The 25,228-nt window shown below is 41.1% G+C and overlaps 1 protein-coding gene across 2 annotated transcripts; it reads left to right on the forward strand.

The window, feature by feature from the left end:
• The first annotated feature begins 667 nt into the window (after nucleotides 1-667).
• zdhhc12a (zDHHC palmitoyltransferase 12a) lies at nucleotides 668-24,684 on the forward strand. 2 transcript variants are annotated; one of them, XM_087998196.1, is made up of 6 exons: nucleotides 668-862; nucleotides 11,636-11,772; nucleotides 12,181-12,288; nucleotides 12,848-13,014; nucleotides 13,939-14,005; nucleotides 20,691-20,855. In XM_087998196.1, the coding sequence occupies exons 1-6, from the start codon at nucleotides 766-768 to the stop codon at nucleotides 20,706-20,708; spliced, it is 594 nt and encodes a 197-aa protein (XP_087854322.1). In that variant the 5' UTR covers nucleotides 668-765; the 3' UTR covers nucleotides 20,709-20,855. The 2 variants fall into 2 exon arrangements, with proteins under 2 accessions (XP_087854322.1, XP_043576530.1); XM_043720595.2 differs by lacking the exon at nucleotides 13,939-14,005 and having other exon boundaries at nucleotides 672-862; nucleotides 20,691-24,684.
• The last annotated feature ends 544 nt before the right edge of the window (nucleotides 24,685-25,228 follow it).

Consider the following 25,228-nt stretch of genomic DNA (forward strand, 5'->3'; position numbering starts at 1 on the left):
TTTTTAAAAGAAAGGAGTTGGACAGATTTTTAATTAGAAATGCGTTGAATGGTTTTGGAGGGCAAGCAGGAAAGAGGCAAAAACAAAAACTGCCAGAGAAACTTAGCCGGTCTGGCAGACCTGTGGAGAAAAAAAACACAACTCAAATTCAGTGACCCCCCCCCCCAAATTAGAAAAAGCTCAGAATCATAGAGCACGGAAACAGACCCTTTGGCCTAACCAGTCTGTGTGGTCCATAATCCCAAACTAAACCTGCCTGCTCCTGGCCCATATCCCTCCAAACTTTTCCTATTCATGTACTTATCTAAATGTCTTCTAGATTTTTGCAACTGTCCCCGCCTCCACCGCTTCTTCAGGGAGCTCATTCCACACATGAACCACCTTCTGTGTAAAAATCTCACCTTAAAAACGTGCCCCTTAGTTTTGTAATCCCCCATCCTAAGGAAAAGGACAACTATGATCAACTCTATTTGTACCGGGACGTGAGACCATTATCGAATAGAGCGGGCTGGAGGGGCTGAATGGCCTATTCCGTGCTCTACTTATTAAGAGAAGGCATTGCCTCAAGCTCCAGATCCCAGGAGCCGCCTAATCCGCTACACGTTTTACATCCGACCACCCCCCCCCAAACTCCTGACCAATCAGAACACGCGTTACTGTCCCCTGGAGACGGCAGTTGCCGCTCGTAGCGGCTGGGCCTGGATCCCGCTGCCGCTTCCCTTCTGCCCCCTCGGAGACCGGCTCTCGGTCCTGGAAGATTCCAGAATGTTCAAGAACCTTCTCTCGAGCGGCTCCTTGATCCGGGCCCTGCACGCGGCGCTGACGTGGGCGGTGACGTTGGTGCTCTTCCTGTTCGAGACGGGTGAGGTGACACTCGGACTGTACTATCTGTTCCTGGGGGTGGAGGGGTACAGGGCAGGGATTTAGAATGGAGTCTTTAATGAAATTAGTCATAACTACTGTACACCATCACTGCGCGGAGTGCAGAAGTTATGTCTTTTTTTGCGTCGCCAGTGATTAGTCTTTATAAGGGTCAATTCTGTTTTTTTTATGATTGTACGCTCTCCCTTTACAAAAGTGGTAGATCCTATGATGCACCACAACAAGACAGCTTGTATTTATAAACACAATGACCTACCTTTATAAACACAATAAATGCCCAAAATCAATTATTCGAAAACCATAAGCTATCAGGGAAACCTGAAATAAAATCATGTGATAAAAGGGGAGATGAAGCGAGATGCACGTTTTGGAGTGTGATCATTAGTATCGAGCTATTGGGCTGATTGTGCCAGGACAGATTGGGGAATTTCTAAGTGAAATTTCAGCTGTTTTGTATACCCTCTCCTAATTTCCATGATGTATTCTTCCACGATACCATCCTCAATCTCGCTAAAATTTGACTATGCTTCACAAGTAGTCAATAAATCCTGTCTGGCAACATCTGTGGAGAGAGAAACAAGAGTTAACAATACCAAGCCCAATACTGGACAATACCAATACTGGACAATACCAATACTGGACTCAAACATTAACTTTTGTTTTCCTCTCTCCTCAGATGCTACCAAACTTGTTGAATTTCCCCAGCAATTTGTTTTTGCTTCAGATTTCCAGCGTCCACAGTTCTTTAAAACATCTTTTGATCCATGGAAGTTAGATGATTTGTCCAAACTCACATTTGTGTTCAAATCATCAGGTTCTAATTCCCATTATCTGCTTTCATACGGCAAAAAAAGTGCAAAGACCATACCTTATTTCCTCTCGGTTAAAGAAATAATCTAGGTCCATTCGATAACTTCATTAATCCACTGGTCATAAATTTCATTTCAGAAAGCAGTTTGGATGCCCCAAAATTTTACATTTTGACTCAACCATCCTTTGCTACCAATGAGATATACTAGAAGGTACTTAACAATTCCAAGTCTACACTTTCAGTGAGAGCTTTATTTCAGTTAACCACATGCTATAAAACTCTCATCCTACCGATTACTAGCTTCCCATATTTATACAATTAATTCTCACCCAATTAACTCTGAACTAATATATTCATTATCTGTTCATTCCATTAGGTGTCATAGAATCCCTACAGTGTGGGAACAGGCCCTTTGGCCCAACAAGTCCACACCAACCCTCCAAAGAGTATCCCACCCAAACTGACTCCCCATTACTCTACATTTACCCTGACTAATGCACGTAACCTGAACACAAGGGCAATTTAGCATAGCCAATTCACCTAACCTGCACATCTTTAGATTGTGGGAGGAAACCAGTGCACCCGGAGGAAACCCACGCAGATACGGAGAATGTGCAAACTCCACACAGACAGTCTCCTGATGCTGGAATCAAAACTTGGTCCTGGCACTGTGAGGCAGCAGTGCTAAAACACTGAGCCGCCATGCTGCCCTCAGTCTTTGTTTCAGACCATATTAAAGGATAGCACCTGCAAAATGTCCTCTATACCACACACCATCCTGATTTGGAACTATTTCATTGTTCCTTCACCATGATTGAATGAAAATCCTGGAAAACTCCCCTCAACAGCACTGTGGGTGTACCTATCCCCAGTGGATTGCATTGGTTCAAAAAGGTAGCTTCCTACTTACCTTCTCCAAGGAAATTTAGGATTGGCAATAAATGATGGGCAAAGCACTAATGCCCACAACCTAGGAATGAATGTTACTACCACTCTGTTGGTAAAGACATTTCTCCTATATTCACTATTGGATTAATTAGTGGCACTCTCATATTTCTGGCCCCTGGTTTTGGAATGTGTCTAAGCCACAGACATTTCTATTCATTTACTTCACTTCATAGAGCAGAAAAATATGTAGAACAGTTGAAGTATGAAATTCCTGAATTAAAAAGATCTTTCAATTTAAAGCATCTGTCACATTTTTCTAACTAAAAGACTTTCTTTTGAGGCTTTCATAACCTCAGATAAATTTTATGGCACGTAAAAGATTTTATGGCACAATTTTAATGACTCACAAGGGAGTTAACCTCTGATTTTTTAGGTTGGTTTTGATCCCTCAGCCAACAGCACTAAAACAGAGAATTTGATTGTTATCACATTTGCTGTTTGTAGTAGTTTTGTGTGCTCAAATAATCACATTTTTAACAAATTTACTCAAAGGATGTGTCCCTGTCCCTAATTACCCTTGAGAAAGTGATACTAAGATGCCATTTGAACTGCTGCAGTCCATGTGGGTATGTACACCCAGAATGCTATAAGACAACAGTACCTACATTAAAAGTACTTCATTTGTTCAAAAACTATAAAATGTTGGAGCTGAATTAGGCCATTCAGATCATTGCGTCTGCTCAATGTATTTCTCAATTCCATCCTCCTGCCTTCTCTCTATCACCCTTGATTCCTTTACCAATCAACAGTCCATCTCTCTTAAAGACACTCAATGAGTTGGCCTCCATAGCCCTCTGTGGCAATGAGTTCCACAGATTCACACCTTCTGCCTGAAGAAATTCCTCCACATCTCAGTTCTCAATGATCGTCCCCTCACTCTGCTGCTGTGCCCTCAGGTCTTAGCATCTCCTACAAGTGGAAACATCTCCACATATATTCTATCAAGGCCTGTCAGTACATTTTACTCCTCACCCTTCTAAATTCCATGAGTACAAACTCATAGTTGTCAATTGCTCCTCATATGACAAGCCTTTCATCCCCAAGATAATTCTTGTAAACCTTCTCTGGATTCCCTCCAAGGCCAGCAAATTATTCCTTAGATATGGGGCCCAAAACTGCTCACAATATTCCAATTGTTGTTGGAGCAGAACGTTTTATATATATCTCTACTCTTGTATTCTAGCCCTCTTGAAATGAATGCTAACATGGCAATTAGGAAGACAATTGCAAACTGAACCTTCATGTTAACCTTGAGAGAATCCTGAACTAGAACCCGAGGTCCTTTGTGCTTCAGATTTCTAAAGCCTTTCCTCATTCAAAAAATAATCTATGGCTCTGTTTTTCCAAACAAAGTGCATAACCTCACATTATATTTCATCTGCCACTTCTTTGCCCACTCTCCTAGCCTAACCAATTCCATCTGCAGCCTCCCCGCTTTCGTAACCCTACCTGTTTATCCATCTGTCTTTGTGACATCTGCAAACCTAGCAACAATGCCCTCATTTCCTTTGTCCAGAACATTAATGTGTAATGTGAATAGCTGTGGTCCCAACACGGATCCCTGCAGAACTCCACTAGTCACATCCTGAAAAAGACCCCTTCATACTTACTGTCTGCCTTCTGCCAGTCAGCCAATGCTGTATCCACACTAGAAGCTTGCCCCTAACATCGTGGGCTATTACTTATCAGGCTCCTTTGCAGCACCTTGTCAAATATCTTCTGGAAATCCAAATACCGTAGATCCCATGCACTGGCTCTCCTTTGTCTGTGTTGCTTGTTACCTTCTCAAAGAATTCTAAGCACCTTGCCCCTAACACCATGAGCTGTTATCTTATTTGGCAGCCTCCTATGTGGCACCTTGTCAAACACTTTCTGTAAATCAAAATAGATGACATCCACTGGCTCTTCTTTGTTTAATTTGCTCGAAGAATTCTAACAGATTGGTCAAGCATGAAAACAACAAATGCTAGAGATCACAGCGTGTCAGATAGCATCCATGGAGAGAGAGCAAGTTAACGTTTCAAGTCTAGATGACTCTTCATTAGAGCTGACGTACAGTGTGGAGGGGATAGCATTTATGCTGCAGTTTGGTGGGGGGGGTTGCAGTAGTGGATGTAGGGTGCTAATGGAGAAAAGATGTCGGTAGTTCAGATTAAGGGATCGGAATGTGAGAATGGCAGAACAATGGAGTTTTGACAAATCTCCTGACAGATTTGAAAGGACAGACTCTGGGATGGGAGGAGAGGAGAGAGGACATGATAACAAGCTTACAGGAATGAACTATGAAAAAGCGAAGAATGAGATTCTGGATGAAGTGAGCAGCTTCAGTCCGGTTACTTCAAAACACTGGTAATGCTATTTTATTTTTTATCAGAAAAAAGTAATGCTCAGTAAAGATGTTTTGCTGACTGCATTACTATAGATTGTAGTAAAATCAGCAACAAAGCTTCGCTCTCCAAGTCACCAATCCTTTAGTGTTAGAAGAAAGGGGAACAGAACAACCATAACATTAAACTGTTAAAAACAAGGTATGTCATAGTCCTAGGGTGGAAGTCTCAACCCTGTTTATGTATATTCAAGAATCCAATTCTGATTTGGGCAGAGTTTTTTGGTCCCTGAGTGGTCTTTCTGCTGCCTGTCTCTGATCTGTCTACAATTTTTAAGTGGTGCAGGCATACCGCCAATTATCAGCCACATTTAGGGTCATTTCATCACTGGCCTCATATTTGAGGCTGGCAGATGGTGTTCAGAGGCAGAGGGGATCCTGGTAATCACTAACCTCAGGGTGGGAGTAGTGGGTACGGGTGAGGGTTTCTCCCTCGAGATGCCTTGGCACATTGGGTGCTTCACCCTTCAAGTTCTGCACCTACAAACCATGGCCATTCCATCAAGACCCCACAACTATCATGCTGTGACACTCAGGCCAAGCCTCTTCTCCCCACTGTGAGACCTCCTGCATTTCCCTGGTCCTGGGCTCCAGAGCTTCAATATGAAGGGTATTTGCAGTCCCAGCTCCTGGCACGATAGAACACAAGCCAATCAGATTAGCCAGCTCCTGTCTGAAGTGAAAAATTTTTCTAATTGCATGCTGCATGTTCTGTTTGTGGCAAATTACCACTCTTCCGAAGGATTCCCTGCCAACCCTTCTGCGTTTTACTGCTTCTTCTGCACCAGGCATTTCTGAAACCACTTTGAATCCATAAAAAAATGAGAAGCATTGCTCCATTATTGGTGGGTCAACAGATAGCAGAGAAATTGCTTTCTGAAAAACTTTTACTTTTGGAAGAAATACCTAAACTTACAATGGTATATTCAGACATTGTCTGACAATCAATATTACAGAATTTTATATGTAAACCAAACTTTTACAAGCAAATTACTTGTAGGCTTAATTTCCTTTTGTAACTTCCAAGATTTGAGGAGAGGAACGTGAGAATTGGTGAATGAAATCATGTTTTCCTCTTTTCATCCCATACTAAGTTCTGTACTTCAATACCTTACAAAATGCATCTTGCATACAAAGGGAAATGTGTTAAGCTAAACTTTTGAAGAACACCATTGGTGCAAAAATATAATATTTCAATTCATCATAATCTTTGGACCATCTTTAGACTTTACATAGTTGATCTGGCAGCACATCTATGATATGTCATAATACACCTTATCCTTCAGTTCCTCAATTACCTTAATTTTCATACAGTGAAAGAACATTGTCCCCAAATGTTCTCAAAGAATAATTTGCTTGACCAACGCTTTGTGTCATATTGCTATTTCACACATTGAAACTAAAAAAGCAAAATGTTTCTTCTGTTTCCCTTCGTGGAAAATGCTGTATTACCTCTTTCCTTCTTCCCATAACCCGACAAAATTAAATCATAATGTCTGCATTCATGTTGTATTTTATTGTGTTTGTTTTTAAATGTAGTATCTCAAAGTACGTCATACAGAGATTACTTTTAACATCCCTTTCTTGTACCAATGGTCAGTTAATTTGCTTGATTTATTGTTTGAGGAAGGAATTGTGGCTAGTACCTGGGAGAACTCCTTATAGTTTAAATAATGTAGACGTATCTAAATATCCACCTCATTGGGAGATTTAACATTTCATTAGAAAATCAGTATTTCTGGTAAAGCAACTTTTTCTCTGTGGTGTAACCATGTCAACTTAGATTAGCTCAGTGCAGGTTTGGTGTTTTTAATCTCAGTGAGACTAACTGATTACTCCAAAATTTTGTGTGGCATATTGATTCATGTCCATTTGGAGAGGCATTAAAATTTCTGCACTTATTTGATTTGAAGCACTTCACTGATCCACCGATAGCAGTCTTCCAAGGCATCTTAGATTCTCGAAAAGTCACAGAGGATTTGAAAACTGGAAATGCAATACCTTTATCCAAAAAAGGAGGGAAAAAAAGAACACATACCAATGGTCAGTTAACTTAACATCTGTCATTGGGAAGTTGTCACAGCCTTTTATAAAGGATGTAGTGGAGCATTTAGAAATGCATAATATAATCAAGTAGAGTCAACATGCCTTTATTGAAAAGGAAATCATGCCTGACAGATTTATTACTTTGAGCGGAGAACATGCAAGGTAGGCAAAGAGGGACCGGTCAGTGTAATATATTTGGGTAGCCAAAAGATTTTTGATAAGGTACTGCACATAACCTTCCTTGCTAAGAGCGCTTGCTGTTGGGGCTACCATAGTAGCATTGATCCAACACAAAAATAAGTGGAAAGACAAGTTGTGAAGTGGATGAAAACAGTTTACAGAGATATTGATAGGTTAAGTGGGCAAAACGTTGGCAAATGGAGTAGTGTAGGAAAATGTGAAGTTGTTCACTTTGGAAGGGAGAATAAAAGTTATTATTCAAGTGGGGGAAAACTGCAGAGAGCTGGAGCTCAAAGAGGCTTGGAGGCACTTGTGTATGAAACACAGAAAACTTGGACACAGGTGCAGTAGGTGGGCAGGAAGGCTAATGTTGGCCCTTATTTCAAGGGGTTTGAAGCTTAAGAGTAGGGAGATCTCGCTGCAACTGTCCAAGGTGCTGATGAGACTACATTTGGAGTACTGAGAGCAATTTTGAATCCCTTATTTAAGGAACGATATCATTGGCACTTCAGGGAACTTTCATTAGGCTGATCCTTAGTATAGCAGGATTGTCTTATGAACAGAGGCTAAATAGGTTGGGACTCTATTCGCTGAAATGTAGAAGAGTGAAAGGTGATGTCATTAAGACATATAGGATTCTTAAGAGGCTTTCCTGGGTTAATGTTGAGAGGATGTTTCTCCTCATGGGAGTGTCCAGGACCAATTGGCATGGTCTCAGAATAAAGGAGTGACAATTTAAGACTGAGATGAGAAGTTTCTTCTCTGAGAGTTGAAGTCTTTGGATGTCCTTGCAATGGAGAGCGGTGAGGGCAAAGTGTTGATGTATATTTAAGGCTGAAATAGATTCTTAATCAGTTGGTGATTCAAGGGTTATGGGAAAAGCTAGGAATGGGAATATGAGGAATGTCAGATCAGCCATGATCCTATTGAATGGCAGAGCAGCCAAATATCCTACTCCTGTTCCTGTTTCTCATGGTCTTACAATAGAGGACTGGCCACCCAATAGAGTTGGGGTAAAAGGGGCATTTTCAGGCTTACACCTTGTAACTAGTAGAGTATTGCAAAGATCGGGACCTGAATTATTTATTATATGTATTAATAAATATATTAAAAATGAGTTCGGATGAGGAAAGTAAATGTACTAATGCCAAGTTTGTAGTTGAGACAAAAATAGTTGGTACTCAACTAGTGAGGATGACATAGTGTACAGAGGTATAGATACGTTAAGTGAGTGGGCAAAAACTTGGCAGATAGAATATAATGAAAGAAAATGAAGTAATGCACTTTGACAAGAAGAACAGAGGAGTAAATATTACTTAAGTGGGAAAGACTGCAGAAACCACAGTGATGGAGTGGCACGGTGGCTCAGTGGTTAGCATTGCTGCCTCACAGTGCCCAGGACCCAGGTTCATTCCAGGAGGCTCATTCCTGATGAAGTGCTTGTGCCTGAAGCGTTGATTCTCCTGCTCCTCAGATGCTGCCTGATCTGCTGTGCTTTCCCAGTACCACGCTCGACCCAAGTTCATTCCGCCTTCAGACAACTGTGTGGAGTTTGCACATTGTACTGTGAATGTATGGGTTTCCTCTGGATTCTTCCCCCAGTCCAAAGCTAAGCAGGGCAGGTGGATTGTACATGCTAAATTGCCCATAGCATTCAGGGATGTGCAAGCTTAGTGGATTAGTCATAGGAAATGCAGGGTTACAGGGATAGGGTGGGGGAAGGTGGGTCTGTGTGCAATGCTATTGGGAAGGTCAATGTAAACTCAATGGCATGAGCCACACTGTAGGGATTCTATGATTTTGGGGTTCTCACACATGAATCACAAAAAGCTAGAAGATAATAGGGAGTACAAATAGTCTGGCCTTTATTTCAAAGGGAATAGAATATAATAAAAAAAGGACATCTTGCTAAAACTATACAAGGCACAACTTAGATCACATCTAGAACACTATGAAATGTTTTGGTCATCTTATCTAAGAAAAAGTATAATGACAGTGGAGGCAATCCACCAAACTTCAGTTGGTTTTGGGTATGAAAGGATTTTCTTACAAGTGGATGTTAAGTAGGTTGGGCTTGTTTTCATTGGAGTTTAGAAACCTTGATGAAACATAACATCCTTGTGGGATGCTGAACATGGTAGGTGAGGATAAGTTGTTTCCTCTTGTGGGAGAGTCTAGGACTAGAAGGCATAATTTCAGAGTAAGGGATCACCATTTAAAAAAGAGATGAGAACTTTTTTCTCGGAGGGATGTCAAATGAGGAATTTATTTACCACAGGAGGCTGTAGGGGCTGGCTCATCAAGTGTATTCAATGCTGAGATAGATTATTAAATCAGTAAGAAAATAAAGAGTTGTGGAGATAAGGCAGAAAGTGGAGTTAAGAATTATCAGATTTACCATGATTCCTTTGAATGAGAAAGCAGACTCAATGGACTGAATAGCTTATTTCTGCTCCTGTGTCTTATGGTCTATGGAACCTAAGGTGAATATTTTATTTCCTAATGCAAGTTACTCATATAACCAACAAATGAATTGACAGAGGAAGTTTGAACTCTTGAAAAATAAAAGGAGCATGGATGGGATAAATATCTCCCTGGGGATGGAGAGTCCAGAACGAAAGGGCATAGGTTTAGGGTGAGAGGGGAAAGATATAAAAGGTACCTAACGGGCAATGTTTTCACACAGAGGGTGGTGCATGCATGGAATGAGCTGCTAGAGGACGTGGTGGAGGCTGGTACAATTACAGCATTTAAAAGGCATTTGGATGGGTATATGAATAGGAAGGGTTTAGAGGGATATGGCCCAAGTGCTGGCAAATGGGATTTGGTTAGGTTGGTACATCTGGTCGGCCTGGATGAGTTGGACTGAAGAGTCTGTTTCCGTGCCATACACCTCCATGACGAAGCTAAAAGAAAGGGAAGAAATAGGAGTTGGTTCACAGTTTGAAGCAGTTGAACTCAATATTAAGTCCAGAAGGCTGTAAAGTGCCTAGTCTGAAGATGAGATGTTGTTCCTCCAGTTTGCGCGGTGATTCACTGGAAAACTGCAGCATGCCGAGGACAAACACATGGGCATGCAAACAGGATGCTGTGTTAAAGTGGCCAGCTACTGGAAGGTCAAGGTCCTGCTTGTGCACAGACCAGAGGTGTTCCACAGAGCGGTCACCCAGTCTGCGTTTAGATTCTCCAATGTGGAGTAGGCCACTTTGGGTGCAATGAGTACAATTCACAAGGTTGGAGGAGGTACAGATGAAATGCTTCTTCACCTCAAAAGAATATTTAGGCCCTTGAATTGAGCAGGGAAGAGGAGAAGGGGCAGGTGTTGCACCTTCTGCGGTTACATGCGGTGCCATTTGAGGTGGGGGGACGTGGTGTTGGTGGTTGTGGAATGGATTAGGGTATCCCAGAGGGAATGAAATACAGACGGGGGAGATGTGTTTGGTAGTGGTGTTCTGCTGGAGTTGTCTGAAATGACAGAGAATGATCCTTTGAATGCAGAAACTGGTGGAATGAAAATGAGGACAAGGGGGAACCTAGTCACACTGTTGTGGGTGATGGGAAGGGGCAAGGGTGGAAGCACAGGTGATAGGTTGGATGCTCTGTCAACCACAGCAGGCAGGACCACCACTTGATGAAGCTATGCTAACTCAGCCCTATTTTACCATGCACTTTCAATTACTCTGCAATCTCATCCTTAATAGTGGTCTCTAAAATCTTACCAGCAACTGAGGTCAGGCTAACCAGCTTATTAGTTTCTGGTTCCCTCTCTGTTTAACCAGGGAAGTTACATTAGCCAGTGTTCTGGAAAGATATTCTGGAAGCCTCCCTGACTCCAGTAAGTCCTGAAAGTTCACCTCAATGCCTCCACAATCTCTTCAGCTATCTCCTTCAGAACTCTGGAATGCAGTCCATCTACTCTGATTTATTCACTTTCAGATATTCCAGCTTCCCCAGCACCTTCTTCTTGGCTGATAAGCACTACACCCATCTCTGCCCCAACTCTCAGAGTTCTGTTAAGATTCTGGAGTATTTCACTGAAAATTTCCAGTGGTCCAATGCCCACTCTTACTTCTCTCTAATCTTCTAGATATCTAAAAAAAACTCTTGCAATTTTATTTTATATTACAAGCTTATTTTCCCTCATACTTTATCTTCTCTTCCTTTATTGCTTTTTTTTTTAAAGTTATCCTTTGCTAGTTTTCAAAGGTTTCCCAATCCTCTGGTTCCCACTTATCTTCACCACTTTGTATGCATTTTCTTTTGTTTCTATGTTGTTGCTGTTTTCCCATATCATCCTCCCTTTAGTGCATTAAGCATTTTGTCTCCTGAAATCTTGAAAGTCGCTGCATAAAATTGAATAGCTTTCTTTTTGATGATTGCAGATCTGAGACGGAGTGAGAATCGTGGTGAGTTCCTCCAGCCAGTTTCCTTTGTGCTGCTGGTTTTCTGCTCAATGTTACTGTACTTCATCACCTCCCTCATGGACCCAGGATACGTCACATTTGATGATGAACTAAAGGTAAATCTGTGTCCAGCATGAACTTATTCCTCTGAGCAGCCAATGAAAATTGTTTTCTCCAGAAAAAGATTTACATATGAAGTTGAAATTACAGCTGAGAAACATGTCATATATACAAACTGGTCAGCATAAATGTTCCACAGTAGCCTTCCGCCCACCACTCCATTACATCTCAGCATGTTCTTCTCTTCCCTTGCCTTCTTCCTCGTATACTTACCTAGCTTTCCCTTAGATGCATCTATCACATGCATCTCAATCACTCCTTGTGGAAGAGATTTCATTAACGTTCCTTTTCTTGTTCAATGTGATAACTGTATTTTTTAAAAAATTGGTGTAAAGCACACTGAATGGTCTGTTTTGAAGAGTTTGACTTTTCCATTACTTTATCTTCTTGCTGGTTACTCACAGGGCCGGATTCCTCAGGCAAATCAGGGTGTGGGGAATGAGAAAGAGCAGATGATCCCTGTGGTACAGAAACCACATAGACTGAGGCGCTGTGGATTCTGCATGGTCCAGGTCAGTTTTTTTTTTAGGAATACCTTTACTTAAATAAAAACATTCTGCTCAAGCAAATGAAAATCCATTATCTTGGGGGAGAAAAAAAAAATGTTAGTGTTTCAAAATGCCAGAAGGCTAAAGAAGTGGAATCCCCGATTTAAGAACTTCTGCCTTACAAACGCTCGTACTTGCCAAATGTAATCCCATGATTTTAAAGACCTGACATACAAACATTTCCTGTACTTACGAATGGCTGCTTTACATTGTCCTGCACCATGGTTAGACTCACATACAAATCAACTTGCGAATGGATTCCAGAATAGATCATGAGAGCTCAGAAGTTGAAGGCTTAGTCGCCAGTGGTGGAATCACCATAACTGTGGGATGTTGAGGAGGTCAGAATCGGAGGAGATGAGCGATCTCAGTTGGCTTTAGGGGGTGGAAATAGAGATTTTGGGGTTTGGGGAAAAGAGGGCAGTGGTAAAGCAGCAGATATTTTGCAGCAGGGAAAAAAAAATATTTAAAAATTGAGGTATTAAACAAAACAGTATGTCACTAGTAACCTTTGTCCCAGCAGCAGCCCATGCGTTCCAAACACTGCCAGTCATGTCAGCACTGTGTGCGTCGATATGACCACCATTGCCCTTGGATTGAAAACTGCGTGGGGGAAAGGAACCATCGCTTCTTTGTGCTTTACCTGATGCTGCAACTCGCAGTTCTGCTGTGGGCCTTCCACGTTGCATGGTGAGATGCTTTACTGAATCCACATTGTCCAAGCTTGCAAAGTGGGGGGAGAAAGAGAGAGGAGGTGGGGGGAGAGAGGGATATTACTGGCAATTCTTCCCATTTGGCCAATCACTTTTAAGCTTCTCATACTAATGATGCAGAATGCTAAGTGTCAAATCAAAACACAGAACCGGAAAAAGTCATAGTCTCTGCGTTATTACCTGACCCACATGTAAATTGGCATGGGGCAAATCAGATTAGAGTGATGAATGTGTGATTCAAAGACTGGTGTGGGAGAAGTGGGTTCAGGTTGTACAAAGAATGTACAAAGCATACAAAATAAAACAGATGAATGAGACTGCAGGATATGGATTGGGACCTGAATCTTTAAAGATAAAAAGGAATATAGGAATGACATGAAAGTAGGAAAAGGTAAAAGGGGTGATGCTGTTCATTAATGGTGGTATAAACATAATAGAAAGGGATGATCCAAATTCAGGAAACCAAGATGAGCAAAAAGTTTGGGGAGAAGGTAGAATAACAAACAAACAAAAATACAGCACAGTAATAGGCCACCAAGTCTGTGCAGATTCTTAATCCTTACTTACTGCCCATACACTCTTTAAATGTTGCTAACCTGCCTGCCACCACCATCTCCACCGGTGTTACCACTTTCAGGAATCTGTGGACCTGTATGCCCAGATCCCTCTGTATGTCAGTGCTTCTAAGGATTCTGCAATTTATTGAATTTGATCTTCCAAAGTGTCACCTTGCATTTGTTCATATTAACCTCCATCTGCCATTTCTCTGCCCAAATCTACACACTATCTATACTTTGCTGTATCATTTGACAATCCTCCTCACTATCTGCAACTCTGCCAATTTTGATGTCATCTGCAAACTTAACCAGACCACCTATATTTTCCTTCATAACATTTATAGGTACTACAAACAACAGAGGTCCCAGCAAGTTTTGAGAAGATTTGTAGCTCAGGTTGAGGTTCTGGAGGTAGGTTGGCTCGCTGAGCTGGAAAGTTCATTTTCAGACGTTTCGTCACCATACTAGGTAACATCTTCAGTTAGCCTCTGAACAAAGCACTGCTGGTGTTTCCTGTTTTCTATTTATGTGTTTGGGGTTCCTTGGGTTGGTGATGTCATTTCCTGTGGTGGCTATTTACTGCACGGTAGCTCAGTGGTTAACACTGCTGCCTCATGGCGCAAAGGACCCAGGATTAAATTCTAGACTCGGGCAACTGTCTGGGTGGAGTTTGCATATTCTCCCCATGTCTCCGTGAGTTTCGTCTGGGTAATTCAGTTTCGGCCCCACAGTCCAAAGATGTGCAGGTTAGGTGAATTGGCCATACTAAATTGGCTATAGTGTCCAGGGATATGCAGTCTAGGTAGTTAGTCATGGGAAATACAGGATTACAGGGATAGGATAAGTGGTTTAGATCTGGGTAAGATGCTCTTTGGAAGGTCACTGTGGACGTGATGGGCTGAATGGTCTGCTTTCACACTGTTGGGATTCTGTGATTCTAAAAATACTGATTTCCATTCCGACAAGCACCCTTCTACCACTACTCTCTCTTTTACGACCAACCAGTTCTGTATCCATCGAGCTAGCACACCTCTGATCCCATGAGACTCTACCTTTTGTGCCAGCCTGTCATGTCTTATTAAAGTCTATGTAGACAACATCCATTGCCCTTCACTCATCTATGATTCTTGTCACCTCTTCAAAAAAACTCAATCAAGTTGGTGATAAGTGACCTTTCTTGCACAAACCCATACTGCCTAACACTAACAAATCCATTTGGTTCCAAATATGAATAAATCCTGTCTCTCAATATCTTTTCCAACAGCTTCCCTGCCACTGACATCAGGCTCACTGGCCTGTAATTACCTGAATTATCTTTATTTCCCTTCTTAGATAAAGGAAGGGCATTGGCCATTCTCCAGTCCTCTGGAATCTCATCTAAGGCCAAAGAAGATGCAAAGACATCTATTAAAATCCCAGATATTTCCTTCCTTCCCACAGTATCCTACATTAGATATACATCTTGCTCTGGAAACATGTCTACTTTAATGCATTTCAAGACATTCAACACTTCCTCCTTCATTATGTTGACCTGCCCAAGAGTATTCACAAATCTTTCCCTAACCTCAATATTCCTCATGTCCCTCTCTTTGGTGAATACCAATTTAAAGTACTCATTAAGGATCTCACCTATCTTCCTCCTTTATCCTTGGGCCCCTCTCTCTCCCAAGCTACTCTCTTGCTCCTCATGTATGTGTAAAATGCCTTGGGATTCTCCTTAACCCTGCTGGCCAAGGACATTTCATAACCCCTTTTAGCCCTCCTAACTCTTTGTCTGAGCTCCTTCCTACTTTCTCTATATTCTTCAAGAACTTTGTTTTGTTTTAGTTTTCTGGATCTTAGGTGTGCTTCCCTTTTTTTTTGAATAAACTGATAATTTCCCCTGTCATCCAAGGTTCCCGAATCCTGCCATTTCTGTCTTTCATTTTCACAGATACATACCTGTACTGCACTCTAATCAACTAGCCTTTAAGAGACTCCCACATGTCAGATGTGGATTTACCCTCAACAGCAGCTTCCAATCCACATTCTCCAATTCTTGCCTAATTCGGTTATAGTTAGCCTTCCCCCAATTTAATGCCTTCATCCAAGGTACTCCTGTCCTTCTCTATAAAAACTTATGGAATTACGGTCACTATTTCCAAAATGCTTCAATGAAACCTTGATCACCCACCATCATGGCTAGCAAGAAACATTAAAGTTGGTATTAAAGTGGAAGAAAGAAACATAATTGTGCAAAGAAAATTGGCAAGTCAAAAGACTATACAGAATAGGAAAAAAAAAACAAGAAGTGGCTAATGGGGGTGGGGGGGTGTGTGCGAGAGAGAACGTGCGCACGAGAGAAAAAAAAGGGAGAGACAGAGACAGAAAAAGCTAGCCACAAATATACAAACAAGATGGTAAGAGTTTCTATAAATTATTTATTCTACAAATATTTAAGAGTTAGCAAAGTGGATGTTGGTCAAATAGAAAATGAGATTGGAGAATTCAAAATGGAAAACAAGGAAATGGTAGATGAACTGAAGTATTTTCCATCTGTCTTCACTATAGAGACAAATATTGTTCCAAAAACAGCAATACATGGAAATGGAAAGGAGGAGGAAATTAGAGAAAATCACCATCACTAGAGTACTGAGTAAATGGTTGGAGCAAGACTGGCAAATATCTGGGTCCTGATGGATTTAATGATTTTAACAAAAAAGTGGCTCAGTGGATAGGGACCCAGGTTCGACTCCTGCCTCAGGCGACTGTCTGAAAGTTTGCACATTCTCCCAGTGTTTGCATGGACTTGTTGGGCCAAATGACCTGTTTCCACACTGTAGGGATTCAATGACTATGAAAAGTGACCAGAGAAATAGTTAATGCATTGGTTTTAACTTTCTAAAATTCCTTAGATTTTGGGACAGTCCCATTAAATTAGAAGATAACAAATTAATGCTTTTTTTCAAAAATGGAGGGAGATAGAAAGCAGGAAACCACAGGCCAGTTAGCTTAACATTTGTCAATGTTAGAAGCCATTTTTAAACATACAACAGGGCAATATTATCACAGGTTCAGTGGAATCAGGCAGAGTTAACATGGTTTTGTGAAAGGGAAATCATGTTTGACCAATCTTTTGGAGTTCTTTGGAGGTAAACTGCTGTGGCTGAAGGGGAATGGTGGATGTACTGCATTGAGATTTTTAGAAGGCATCTGATAAGGTATTACCCAGCCAATTACCACCCTGCCAGTCTACACTCAGTCATCAGGAAAGTGATGGAAGGGGTCATCAACAATGCTATCAAGCAGCACCTGCTCAGTGACACCCAGTTTGGGTTCCACCAGGGCTACTCAGTTTTTGACCTCATTCCAGCCTTTGTTCAAGATGGACAAGAGCTGAGTTAGGAGGTGAGGTGAGAGTAATAGCCCTTGTCATAAAGTCTGCATTTGACCAAGTCTAGCATTAAGGAACCTGAGCAAAACTGAAATCATTGGGTATCGGGACAAATTCCCCAGTGGTTAGAGTCATACCTGACACATAGGAAGATGGTTGTGGTTGTTGGAGGTCAGTCATCTCAGCTCCAGGACATCTCTGCAGGAGTTCCTCAGGGTAGTGTCTTCGGCTGCTTCATCAATGACCTTTCCTCTATCATAAGGTCAGAAGTGAGGATGTTCACCAATGATTGTGCAAAAGCTTGACACCATCCAGGACAAAGCAACCCGTTTGATTGGCACTACATCCAAAAGCATCCACTCCCTCCACCAGTGACATTCAGCAGCAGTGTGAACTATCTACAAGATGCACTGCAGAAATTCAAAGATCCTCAGACAGCACCTTCCAAACCCATGATCACTTCCATCTGGAAGGACAAGGGCAGCAGATACATGGGAACACCACCACCTTCAAGTTCCCCTCCAAGCCACCCACTATCCTGACTTAGAAGTATATCACTGTTCCTTCACCGTCACATGGTCAAAATTCTGCAAGTTCCTCCCAAAGGGCATTATGGGTCAACCCACAGCACATTGACTGCAGCGGTTCAAGGAGGCAGCTCACCTCCACCTTCTCAAGGGCAACTAGGGACAGACAATAAATGCTGGCCAACCAGCAATGCCCGCATCCCACAATGGAATTAAAAATAAATAAACCTGCTACAAAAAAGTTATTGCAAACAAAAGCACAATATAGGGATAAGATATTGGCATTGATCGAAAACTGACTGGCTAACAGGAAGTAGATAGGTGTAAGCAAAACTTTTTCAGGTCGGAAAGATGTAACAGCTTGTGTGCCACGAGGGATCTGTATTGGGACCTCAATTTTATACAAATGACTTGAATGAAGAGGAAAAAAGATATGGTGGCAAATTTGCTGATGATGCAAAGACAAGTAGAAACATAAATTGTGAAGAGAATACGAGGTTATAGAAAGATATTGATATGTATGGGAAAGGTGTGGCAAATGGAGTATTATGTGGGAAGTTGACTTTTTACAGGAAGAATACAGCAGCAGCACTATATCTAAATGGTGGGAAATTGTAGAGTTCTGAGATGTGAAAGAATCTGGGTGTCCTAGAGAATGAATCACAAAAGATTAGTATGCAGGTAAACCAAGTAATCAGGAAAGTAAATAAAATGATATCATTTCTCACAAGGGGAAGTGAATATAAAAGTAGGGAGATTATCCTAGAGTTATACAGGGCATTGGTGAGACTGACTCTGGACTGCTGTGAGCAGTATTGATCATCTTATTTAAGGAAGGATGTGGGTTGTAAGTTTGCTTGCTGAGCTGTCTGCCTTAGTGTCTTTGGTGGTGTTCAGGAATTCTTGGGCAGAGTGAATGGAGTGGTACGAGTCTTTTACGAGGTATTTCAGTTTTCGGTGGAGTTCCTTAGCTAGTCTGTATGTCGGTGTTCCAGGTTGTGAGACTGTGGGTTTGAGGGGGCCTTTGGTTTGTGTACTTTTGATGGTCCGTAGAAGCAGGGTGTGTTGAATCCATCCCGGTTTCATTTTTTGGAGATCTGTTTTGTTAATTTGTCCTAACTTGTGAAGGATCTTTAGTGTAGCTGTGACACTGTTTTCTAGCTGTGGAGTCAGGTCTATCACCACCTGTTGGTAAGTGTCAGGATCTGCGAGCAGTGAATTCATCTGAAATTTTCAGAGTACTGTGTTCTGTTTAAGATGATGGTCATGCATCCTTTGTCTGCAGGTAGGCTACAATGTTTGCCTTTTCTGAGTCCTCAGTTCAGTGAGCAAACTAACAACCTGAACCACAAATCTCCTCAAAAATCATAACGAAGGATGTAAATGCATTGGACAAGGTTCAAATCAAATTCAAAGAGTTAACTGGACTCACAGCTGGAATGGGTAGGTTGATTTAGGAGGTAAGGTTGGACAGATCAGGCCTACACTCACAGAAGATCGGAAGAGTAAGAGGTGACTTGATTGAAAAATAAACAGGTGGTCTCGACAGGGGAAGTATGGAGTAAATGCATTTTCTTCTGGGAGAATTGACAACTAGGGGTGACCTATTAAAAACAGATAAGGCAAAATGTTTCTTCTTGGGCTCAGAGTCAGAGATGTACAGCATGGAGACAGACCCTTCATCCAACTCGGCTATGCCGACCAGTTATCCCAACCTAATCTAGTCCCATTTGCCAGCACTTGGCCCATATCCCTCTAAACCCTTTCTATTCATATACCCATCCAGCTGCCTTTTAAATGTTGCAATTGTACCAGCCTCCACCACTTCCTCTGGCAGCTTATTCCATACATGCACCACCCTATGTGAAAAGGTTGTCCCTTAGGTCTCTCTCATATCTTTCCCCTCTCACCCTATACCTATGCCCTCTAGTTCTGGATTCCCCCACCCCATAGGGAAGACTTTGTCTATTTATCCTATCCATGCTCCTCCTGATTTTATAAAATGTCTGAGGTCACTCCTTAGCCTTCAACGCTCCAGGGAAAACAGCCCTAGCGTATTCAGCCTCTCCCTATAGTTCAAATCCTGCAACCCTGGCAACATCCTTGTAAGTCTTATCTGAACCCTTTCAAGTCTCACAACATCCTTCAGATAGGAAGGAGACCAGAATTGCACGCAATATTCCAAAAGTGGCCTAACCAACATCCTGTGCAGCTGCTCTGACCAATAAAGGAAAGCATACCAAACGCCTTCTTCACTATCCTATCTACCTGCGACTCTACTTTCAAGGAGCTATGAACCTGCACTCCAAGGTCTCTCTGTTCAGCAAGTTTCCCAAGGACCTTACCATTCAGAGTTTAAGTCCTGCTAAGATTTGCTTTCCCAAAATGCAACACCTCACATATATCTAAATTAAACTCCATCTGCCACTTCTCAGCCCATTGGCCTATTTGATCAAGGTCCTGCTGTAATCGGAGGTAACCTTCTTTGCTTTCCACCATACCTCCAATTTTGGTGTCATCTGCAAACTTACTAACTATACCTCCTATAGAGTCCCGGAATATTTTTAAGGCAGATTTTTGTTAAGCAACAGGCTGAAAGGTTATCAAGAGTAGGCAGGAGAATGGATTTGAGATTGTAGCTGATCAGCCATGATCTTATTGAGTGGCAAGCAGGCTTGTGGGCCTGGAAAGTCTAGTTCTACTCAATTCATATGATTGATTACCCTCTGTTCGTTAAACAACACATACATTTCCATAGCATCTTTCACAGCCATGGACCAAGCTAAAATGCCTCTTGACAATAGCCGCTATAATTCAAAGTATTTCATTGGTCATGTAGGAAATGCAGCCAGCACCAATGTATGCATGGCAAGATCCCACACTACAACATGGCGACAAGGGAAATTTAGTATTGGTTAAGGGGTAAATATTGGCCAAGGACATCAGAAGAACTCCCCAACTCTTCTTTGTAATGTTGCCCCACAATCTTTTCCATCTACTCATTTGACAGGCCCTCTCAGTTTTGCCCCTCCAACAGTGCAGTGCTCCCTCAGTTCTGCACTGGGAGTGTTAACCTCCATATCTGTTATCAAGTCTCTACAGCAGGGCTTAAACTCAGTTACTTAACTCAGAGGAAAGTGGTAACCACTGAAATATGGCTTAACACCTGTACAATTTTTCAATGTTGTATTTTTAGGTCAGGATTTCGTACTGAGGCCGCATGGAAAGACTGGCTCCAAGTCAATCTGCTTCTACTGTTGGCATTTATAATCATTATCATTTTCACTGTGGTGGTGATGCTGCTACTAGTGTCACATTTGTACTTGGTATCGAACAACACAACAACATGGGAATTCATGTCTCGCCATCGCATCTCCTACTTGAAACATTGTGGCTCAGAGGAGAACCCATTTGACCAGGGCATCCTCAGGAATTTGTGGACATTTTTCTGTGTGAGCAAGACAGTCGTGTGGGAAAGGATTTATTTTCAGGATGAAGATAGGCTGGTATAGTGAGTGGCAAAATTAACAAGTGGACTGTTTTCAGTAATTTCTATTTTGTTTTTCTGCCTCACTGGAATAGTATTATTTATTATGGCAATGCCATAACGTTGAAGTTTTCTCCAAAGTGTCAGGCTCAGAGACAGTCTAAGATCTTTGAAATAGAGGGTTCAGGGCTAGATGAATACTTTTTCTGTAGTGTCCAGAGTGTCCCACAACATAAAAAGAGAAAAGTAAAAGGCCAGAATTACTGTCACTAACTTCCAAGAAAGGAGTAGAAGGAGTGGGATAGAAAGAGGAGATGAAATGTGATCCTTAAGGAATTTTGATCTTTTGTTCTGAGAGAAAGCATTGAGATTATGAAATTATCCTCTATTTGTGCTGTCAGCCTCTCCAAAGATTAAATATGCACTGATCGCTCCTTCATCTAACAATGCACTTTAAATGTAGTCAGTTTTGATACTTCAAAAATAGGAATAACTTAGATTCTTTTTTATATTCTGAAACATTTAACACGGGCAGCTAACAATCTAATTAACCTTTTCATTATTCACTTGTCTGAAACTGACTTTAGCTGTATTGAATCAAATTACTTCTTCAAGAACTTCATTGTTACCTTCATGTTCTTAAAATTTAATAAACCCCATTGATCACCAAACTTACTTTTAAATCATTTCAATTTCTATTAACCAGGTCTTAAAATGGTTTTTTTTTTGCAAAATTCCTTTCTATTTTTACACGGATGTACCAAGCTCTATCAGACCACTTCACACATTTTTGTGCTCAATCGTAAAAGTTATAAATAAATTGTTATATTTGAACTGCTGCAGAAGTCGGAAATAGTGTCATGTCATCTACAGTTCTGGGGAAAAGCACAAGGGGTTAGGCAGCATCCAAGGAGCAGGAGAATCAACATGTCAGGCATAAGCCTTTCACCAGAAAACCTTTTCCAGCACTACACTCTCGACTCAGATCTCCAACATCTGCAGTCCTCACTTCCGGGGAAGTATCGTCCTGAGCCAGAAAGTTGCAGGTTTAGGTATTACTCCAGAAACTTGAACAATAAATCTAAGCTGAGGAAATGATAGAATAGCCTTTGTCATGTGCACTCAAACGAGTGCTTTGAAGAGTTTGCAATGTCGCCTCTTGGTACAGATACTTAAGTACAGGTACTTTAAGTGTTGTTACGGAATTAAAATAGTAAAAAAAAACTAGCATGTGAATACAGTTTAAAAATGTCCAGAATGAGAATAAAAGTATCTTTAAAGTACTCAAGTTATAGGCCTTTTCCACGAGTCCATACCTGCCAGAGTTCAGTACATGAGGCCTTCATGTGCTGCCCTCTGCCCTGGACTCTTCTCCAGGACCCATCCTCTGACCACAACTCAAGTCCCAGCTTGGCCTACGCTTGCTCTGCTCCTGCTCTGGCTATGACTCACTTCTGGGACATGGCACATGTTCTGCTCCCCCTCCAGGCTCTGGCCATGACTTGCTGATGCACCATCAGTGGAGTCATCTTTCAGTTAAGATGTCATCTCTCAGGTGGATGTAAAAATTTGACATCATGGCAAAGAGGAGGGGAGTTCATGCTGGTACCCTCAGCCACTATTTATCCCTTACCTAAGATCATACAGATTATCTGGTCAATGCCATGTGGCTGTCATGGGGCTGTTCTGCACCCAAACTAGTTGCCATATCACCTACATTACAGCAGTAACTACATTTCAAAATTAGATCTTTGATTATAAACCACTTTGGAACATTTGGATATTGTGAAAGGAACTACTTTAATGCAAGTTACTTTTAAAATATTACTCTGGCTGTTGTAAAAGAATAGCTCTGGCATTTGGTGCGGTCAGTGTTCATGTTACATTAGCTCCACCCATTCTAATTGCACCACAGTTTGTGGGTCAAGATGAGTTCTACTGTAGCTTTTTAGACGGAGCAGCCATTTCCCAAAGGTTCTAATAATTATGTCTGACCAAATGTAGTTATACTTCTTGCAATAATCGATCCTTGAACAGTACTTCTTCTCTAGGTATTCATAGTGGTGTATCCACAACCACCAAGCAAGAGCTTATCTTTGCTTTATCTTGGGGCCAAGAGGATAGCTGGCTGTGAATCATTCACACAACCCTTACTTAGTGCTACTTTTAGGTAGAAGTGGCAAAAATACAATGTACCAGAAGTGGTTGTCTGGGATGTGAGGGAGGGAGGGAGGTAGGAATGACTCCCAGTGAAAATTCATCTGCATTTAGATACCTCAGTGTTCAGGGTAACAATAACCTAAAACTCCCTGAACATCTGTCTGTTTCTTAAAAGAAAAAAAAATTAAAAACTTAACTCAGACAATGTGCTAATATCTATGGTTCACAGTCAAATTTTCTCCAATTATACTCCAACACCAATTTGGGAGTTTTTTTGGTAAAGGCATTGTAAACAGACATGTTGTTATACCACATAACACCAAAGATCCATCTGTGATGTCTCTATTTTGCCTTTCAGAACTCAATTTGTTTAAGTCATGAAATCCTCTTAAAATTAATACATATGCAGAGAAATGTTGCACTCAATCTGCTATGTAAATGGTTTCACATAGTTGAGAATGTCTACACTGAAATTCAGAATAGTGCATTGAAGTCAAGTAGAGTGGCTCCTTTGTTCTTTTAAATCCAGAGGCAAAAGATCAAAGAAAATTATTCAGTCCATTTAACCCAATGAGAAATTACTGAGGTTCTCTCTCAATCTCAATCCGATTAGTTAAGTAGTGTTTTAGTGATAAGTTGTTGCTGAAATTCAAGCATGAACATGTCAAATGGGAAATTGGTGAAGCATGAAAGGAGCTTAAAGTCCCTTCACATTCAAACCTCAAAAAAATAGTTGCCTCAGTTTACAATATGAAAAGTCAATGACCACATTTGTTCAGGTTTGTTATTGATTCAGACACTGGGGTGACAGTTATTGTTTCCAAACAGTTTTACTCAAAACTTAAATATGGCAAACATGATTCACATTAAACCAGCAAATCTCCTTTGACTCAGAAGATAGTCTACGGTACAGATGAATAAAACTTTTGATTGGGTACATTCTATTGGTGTCTGAAAGATAGTGTTACTTAAGTTCATTTCTGCCTCTGGAGAGGATAATATGGTAACAAACAGACTTGAGATTATAGGCAATTTTGAAATATGCAAATATTTGATTCCAGATTTAACAGTATGACCCTGGACATTAAATCCTTTGATGTCCTTGATATGCTTAGACTCAAAAGACCTCTTCCAAAACCAAGGAAAATAGGCTAATGATAAAACACACAACATGGTTATATGATTAGCAATAAAAGTCACCCACAGAAGGGACATACTTGGTAGATGTGTGGAATCAACCTTCCCATTAAAATATGGCAAAAAATGCAACAAATCAGAACTGAGAGCTAAATTAGCCTGATGAATTTAACGATAGAACAGGAAAGAGGGAACGGTGTAGGATTGTAAATAAAATTTTAAGCAGTTACAGAGCAGTGGATATTTTCAGGCTGATATTTTTATATCAGTTTTAAAGTATGATTAAACTTCTTGAACTGGTTTCTTAGGGAAATATTGCACTTTTATTTTTGGACTGGAATCTTTACGATAGCTTTGTCTGTCAAATTATATTCTGGAAAAGTATTGATTAAAAAAATCAAATCTTCATTGTAGTTTTTGATTTATTTTCTGATCAGTTTTATAAATAAATACAGCATATTGTAGCTAGCAGAGTTGTAACAAGAAATTGGAGGAAATATTAGTTCAAAATGCATTTGAAAATTATGTAGGAGCAGAGTTTGGATATCTGCAAGAACTACCATGTGGTATGAAGAAAAAGAAGTCGAAAATATGGACCCAGTGAGATACACTTTGAAAGTTGCCACCCAGGTAAATAGTGTGGTGAAGAAGGCATATGGCGTACTGGCTTTTATTGGTAGAGGAATTGAGTTCCGGAGTACTGAGATCATGTTGCAGTTGTATAAGACTCTGGTGCGGCCGCATCTGGAGTATTGTGTGCAGTTTTGGTTGCCATACTATAGGAAGGATGTGGAGGCACTGGAACGGGTGCAGAGGAGGTTTACCAGGATGTTGCCTGGTATGGTAGGAAGATCGTATGAGGAGAGGCTGAGGCACTTGGGTTTGTTTTCATTGGAGAAAAGAAGGTTTAGGGGTGACTTGATAGAGGTGTACAAGATGATTAGGGGTTT

This window comes from Chiloscyllium plagiosum, unplaced genomic scaffold, assembly GCF_037043375.1.
Source record: "Chiloscyllium plagiosum isolate Xiang-an unplaced genomic scaffold, Cpla_swu_hap1 HiC_scaffold_21, whole genome shotgun sequence".
Classification (NCBI taxonomy): domain Eukaryota; kingdom Metazoa; phylum Chordata; class Chondrichthyes; order Orectolobiformes; family Hemiscylliidae; genus Chiloscyllium; species Chiloscyllium plagiosum.

What these genes read in the sequence shown, in the direction of transcription:
- zdhhc12a (XM_043720595.2), top strand. Translation starts at nt 766, where the DNA reads ATGTTCAAGAACCTTCTCTCGAGCGGCTCCTTGATCCGGGCCCTGCAC. An exon ending in CATTTGATGATGAACTAAAG is followed by an intron (nt 11,773 to 12,180) that starts GTAAATCTGTGT and finishes GGTTACTCACAG; the next exon opens with GGCCGGATTCCTCAGGCAAA. An exon ending in TGGGCCTTCCACGTTGCATG is followed by an intron (nt 13,015 to 20,690) that starts GTGAGATGCTTT and finishes TTGTATTTTTAG; the next exon opens with GTCAGGATTTCGTACTGAGG.